The 5,459-nt window shown below is 40.9% G+C and overlaps 1 protein-coding gene across 5 annotated transcripts in view; it reads right to left on the bottom strand.

Moving 5' to 3' along the window:
* LOC106951782 (AT-rich interactive domain-containing protein 1B-like) overlaps positions 1-5,459 on the bottom strand; it is a 226,538-nt gene that overhangs the window by 72,676 nt on the left and 148,403 nt on the right. For all 5 annotated transcript variants that reach the window (XM_015039508.1, XM_015039515.1, XM_015039501.1 and 2 more), the window contains exon 5: positions 3,111-3,417. In XM_015039508.1, the coding sequence (XP_014894994.1) occupies positions 3,111-3,417 (307 nt within the window). The remainder of the gene's footprint in view (positions 1-3,110; positions 3,418-5,459) is intronic.

The raw sequence follows: 5,459 nt of genomic DNA, 5'->3' as shown, positions 1-5,459 counted from the left end.
CCCCCCCCCTCCCCCCCCCCCCCCCCGGTGTTTTTTTCTTGTTTTTGGGCCCGGGGGTTTGGAAAAAAAAAAAAAAAAAAAAAAAAAAAACACTGTCCCAGTTTTTCATTAGCGTCAATCACTGGTGTAAGAGGCTGAGAGGGAGGAGAGGAAGAGCAGGAGGAGTAGACGGAGGAGTTGGAGTTTGGATCTCACTCCAGACACTTTGCCCCTCCTTGTCGGAGTGACTGGCAGGTCTTAGACAAGCTGATGGGCCGGTCAGCCGCTCACTCAGAAAGGCAGGATGGCAGGATGACATGGAGGCCACACACACACACATACAGTTACAAGGCTGTTGCAGGCAAATCAAGAGTGCATTTATGTGAAATGCTCACTGTTTATTTATCTAAATGCTCTGTTATGGCCTCAAGAGACAGACAGACACACTGTGTAGGGTCTGATAGTCCTGTTACGTTCTTTTGTTTTAGATAAGGCTACAAATCTGAAGGGAAATCAACCCCAAACAGTCATAACATGGTAACACTCCAAGTAGGGATACAGTACAGACACACAGAGCCTTATTTATAGAGCTTTTTTTTGTAATAGCCCAACACAAAAAAAGTGCTCAGTTACGAACGTAAAGAAACAAAAAAAATCATTAACAGTTTTTAAATCTTAAATAGAAATCTGAAAAGTATTGTGCTTGCATGTGACATGCCCTGTATCATCCTTTATATAATTACAGCTGTTCGACTTTCAGGGAATGTCTCTAACATATTTATGTATCTAAAGACTGAAATTCTTCCTAGCAAAATAGCTTTGTGAGTAAAACTGAATGACTTTAAACATCGATTTCAAGTTTCAGTGAGGTCATTAAACTGACTGGGTCATTCTGGCACATAAATATGAGTTGATCTGAAACCATTTTGGCAATTTGTTTAGGCATGTTGTCCAGCTGAAAGATGAACATCCACTCTCTCAAAGCCTTTAATAGCTTTTCTTCAAAGGATTTCCTTTTTTTTTTTTTAGGCTTCTCTCAAAACACAACCTGGCAGGCGGAGAATCTTCCACACATTTTTGTTTTATCAAAGAGGAAAAGTGCTCTGTTAGATATTCAAACCCAACTAATCTACAAACATGTATCCCTGACCTGTTGTGTTCTTTTGTCTTCATGATGATGGTTTGTTCACTCACGTCCTCCAAAAAACTTCTGATGCCTTCATAAAGTAGGCTGAGAATATATTTGGGGGTGTCACAGTAAAACGGAGAGATAAAAATGAAATAAAACTGCTGAAAACCATTCAAAGCCATCTGCAAACACTTCACTAAAAACACTTTTGAACAGTACTATAAATCCTGGTGTGATCCACAGGTAGCTGGAACATAGAGGGAGATTTGAGAAAAAAGAAAAAAAAAACACCTCCATGAATGTGAAGAAATATCTCTGCAATGCAGCCAAAGAAAAATATTTCACAAAGAGTCCAGGTTACACAGCAAAGCTCTTCAGTTCCCTGAATTAGAATTTTAAATGGACTGGAGAAAATCAAAGTAAATGTTCAGGATGGAAAGCATTTGGTCTTCTGTCACAGTGAGTTCTCTTCATCGTTCTCTGTGCAAACTGGCAAAATGGAAATGAATTTAGATGCATTACACAGCGATTTGAAGATGCAGATCAGAAAAAAAAATATAGAAACAATGAAACAAAAAGCATACTCCAACTTTTTATTCTTTCCTTTTGATAATTATGTTTAATTAAGACACTGATTGACGTTAAGTAAAAACATTGTGCTGCCGAAGTTTTATTCTCACAATCTAGTTCAACACATAACATTTAAACCTGCTTTTTGTGGGTCCACCAATGATATTCTAAACAAAGGACACTTTGCAACATAACCTTGCTTAAATGCACATATTAAAAAAAACAACAAACAGAAATGGGGGAAGAAACAAGAAGGTCAGACATAAACGTGGGTGTGATTACTGCGAAAAGCTTTCAGAAGTAACAGGTACACTAATGGTGTTGACATAAGAATGATCCAAGTAACATTTTCAAATGGAAAAAAAAACAAAAAAAAAAACAGAACAGACTTGATTTTTCTTCACGAATATGAAAGACAACTTAGGTATTTTGATAATAATTAAGTTGTCTGAGAATTTAAAGTTCTGGTTCAGAGTCAGGTTTCCATTTTCATTTGATACACCCAAATAAAATCCAATGCAACCATTCATCTACCTTCAGAAGTTACCTGTTGGTAAGGAAATTTACCCTTTGTGGTGAAAACATAAATAGAGAAGGATTCAGGTGGAAGACCCTGTTGATAGGACTAATATTAGCTGACCTTTATGGATGGCCATCAGTAAAATTATTGAAAAACAGCCATAAGAAATCTCCTCAGCATAATCGCTTATGGCAATAGTTGGAAAGTCGGTTGCTATTTATGTAGGACAAACAGTAGCCATGTGGAAGAAGGTGATCTTGCAAGACGAAAACAACTAAACACAATTAAGAAAATCGTGTCACTACTTGAAAATAGTTTTTCACAGACTCTCTGTTCAATCTAATTGAGTTTGAACTATTTTCCAAAGAATGAGCAGATGTAACATTTCTAAATTTGTAACGCTGATGGAAACATACTCCTTAAGACTTACAGCTTTAATTGACCCAAAAGGTGTTTTTTCAAAGCATCCAATCAGAGGGTCTGATTAGGAATTCATAGTACACTTTTCAAAGTTTTATTTGCAACAGATGCTACAACAAAAAAAAAGTGTTTTATTTTCCACCTATTTTATAATTAAAGTTTGGAATGACTAGAAAGAAGTGCTCAGGTGGTTCAAACATGTCGCAGCAGGTATTTTTCATTAGCTGTCAAATCCGATACACCTTCACTGACATCACTGACAGTGGGATGCTTTGACCTTGTTCTCTCTTTTACTTTCTAACAGAAAAATTCAAAAGAAACTTTTAGCAGAAATTCAAAAACACAAAATGCAAAATACAGCTCTGTCATCAGCAGCATATTTTGGCAGGTTTTTTTTGGTAATTAAAAAAAAAACCCTAATAACCCATGCTAACTTTTAATCAAGTTAAACCACATAGTTAAAATTCATGAGGCTCAAAGGGGAAAATGTACCTGGAGCTGTGGTGTTGGCAGGGGGTCCACTGGCAGGAGAAATTGGTCCTGAGCCTGAACGGGACGGCTGGGACTGAGTGGAGCCTGCTGGGGACCCAACCGGAGAGGGAGAGGGCCCACTCCTCTGGCCAGGGAGGTGGGGGGAGGCGTGGGGGGAGAAGGGGGATTGTCCCTGGTTACCGGCGCCTCCCGTCTCCCCTTGGCTGCCGCCGCTGCTGCTGCCGTTGGAGGATCCGCCAGCGCCGACAGCCGAGCCCAGGCCGGCCTCCGTCCCAGTGGGGAGGTCATCAATCGAGCCAGAGAGATCCTGGAACGCAAGCAGAGACTTACAGTGAGTATTTGTGAAGCTCATCCAAGCATTTGATGAGAGCTGACAAGCAGCAGGTGGCAAATTTAAATGTAGGCTCAAGCGAGCACATCATTTTCCCAGAGCACGTTATGTCATAAAGAAGAGGCAGCTCTGCAAATATTACTGGAAAAGATTAAATATATGGGCAATAAGTGTCAGAAACATTTAAACTTTAAAGGTTTTATTTCAACGTGTGTAAATTAAAGCTGACTTATATATGACCCTCCACATCCTCAAGAAAATATCTTTATAGTCTGTGTCAGTGGTGGAAAATCCTAAACATGCCAAAGAACAAGCCACTAAACTGTCCAGGCCGTGGTGGTAAAAATAAATTGTAATGGGCTTCCATTCAGACCAAGGGTGAGTTCATATTACAGTTTCAATTCCCAGTGGTGAGCGAAGGGCTGTGTACTTAAGTGTGCGCGAGCGTCTGTGTGTGTGTGTGCGTGTGTGTGTGCACACACTTAGCAGGTAGTTCCCTGTTCTAAAGCAATTCCAGGGAATCCCCCAATAATACTGCTGACACACCGCTGACTGCATAAAAGCGCGAAGCGCCAAAGGAAAGTAAGAGCGGCAGTGATGGAAGTAAAAAGCAGACCCGATGTGAAGTGATGAGATGAATCGTGATGTCTGCCCACCGACCACACATCACACAAACACACGCACATTCACACTGAGCTGAGAGGCTGTGGCTCAGCTGTGTGCGACATCGAGGGGAAGTCACCTGTAAATAACCCCTGTTTTTCTGGCTGGTACCCATTTGAGGAAAAAAAAAAAAACTGGAAAGTTGCAAGTGGATGACAGCTGATCCTACCAGCTATACCAGGGCCTGTGGTCTCTTCAGTCACGTTCCAGCTGAGCCCTAAACGCTGATTGTCAACTCAGATATGTTTCCTGAAATGGAAACAAGGACTGCTCAACCACAAAAAAACATAAACATAATGGTAAGATTTTTTTTTTCTTTTTACGTTTGTATGCGAATCCAGACACAAAACAGTGCTTTTTTCACCCATCATAGCATCTGTTTTAATAAACGAGAGAGGTAAGTAACTCTTGTATATTTGAATGTGAAAAATAAAATTAAAGTCATGACAACTAAAGAAGTTCCAACTATAATTTATTGTTTTAAATCTACAGTTGGTGCAACATGTCTACAAATGAGTCAATAACAGGCTCCACCCGAGCAGTTTTTCCAACTAAATACTCTATACATTGTGGAATATTTTTAATGTGAGAACATTATATAATTCTCTAAGTCAGAGGTTCCCAAACTGTGGGGCGCGCCCCCTACGGGGGGCGCCGTGTCATTGCAGGGGGGGCGCGGGAAGCCGTCTGGATGAAAAAAAAAACAAAACATGAACACTGTATGCGCTGGATTTTTACCGTAGAATGGCCAACTCTCTGTTATTCCTATGTCAATTTGATACAGTAGAGGCTTCCACACTTCCCATATTTGTGTCTTTTATCAGCAGTTAAAACTGTTTAATCCCTTGTTAACATGTTGTAACCTGTTTTTCCGAGCCGCCTTTAAACACAACATGAGCGCCACGACGCTCGCGCTGGGTTTCCACCTGTGAAGGAGACCTGCTGCTGCTGGGCGGAGCTACGTAGGTTTGTGTTAGAATCACGGCAGCAAACCAGCAAAACGCAAAGAACTTTTCACAGTTTTTCCCTCCAAACTAACCGACTGAGTCGAGTAAAGTTGTTGGATGCAGGTAATGTTAGCTAAAAGATGACTAGCTAATATCAATACAGAACCTTTAGCTTAACAAGTACCTTGTAGGCTACCGATGTCTATTTTCAGCTACGTACATTAATTTTGCCCCCAAAAAAGTCATTTTGCCCCCCCCCGCCCCTCCCGTCACACGCGTCGTTTCAACCAGACAGCCATTTGTAATCCAGGGGGGGGGGGAGGCGGCGCAGAATATGTTTGGAAACCACTGGGGGGGCGCAGAAGAAAAAGTTTGGGAACCACTGCTTAAAACAATCAAAACGAGAGT

This window comes from Poecilia latipinna, unplaced genomic scaffold (assembly GCF_001443285.1).
Source record: "Poecilia latipinna isolate Pla-1442-1.1 unplaced genomic scaffold, P_latipinna-1.0 Scaffold28, whole genome shotgun sequence".
NCBI lineage: Eukaryota > Metazoa > Chordata > Actinopteri > Cyprinodontiformes > Poeciliidae > Poecilia > Poecilia latipinna.
Note: the sequence above shows the minus strand (reverse complement) of the source record. Positions and strands in the feature narration are given on the sequence as shown.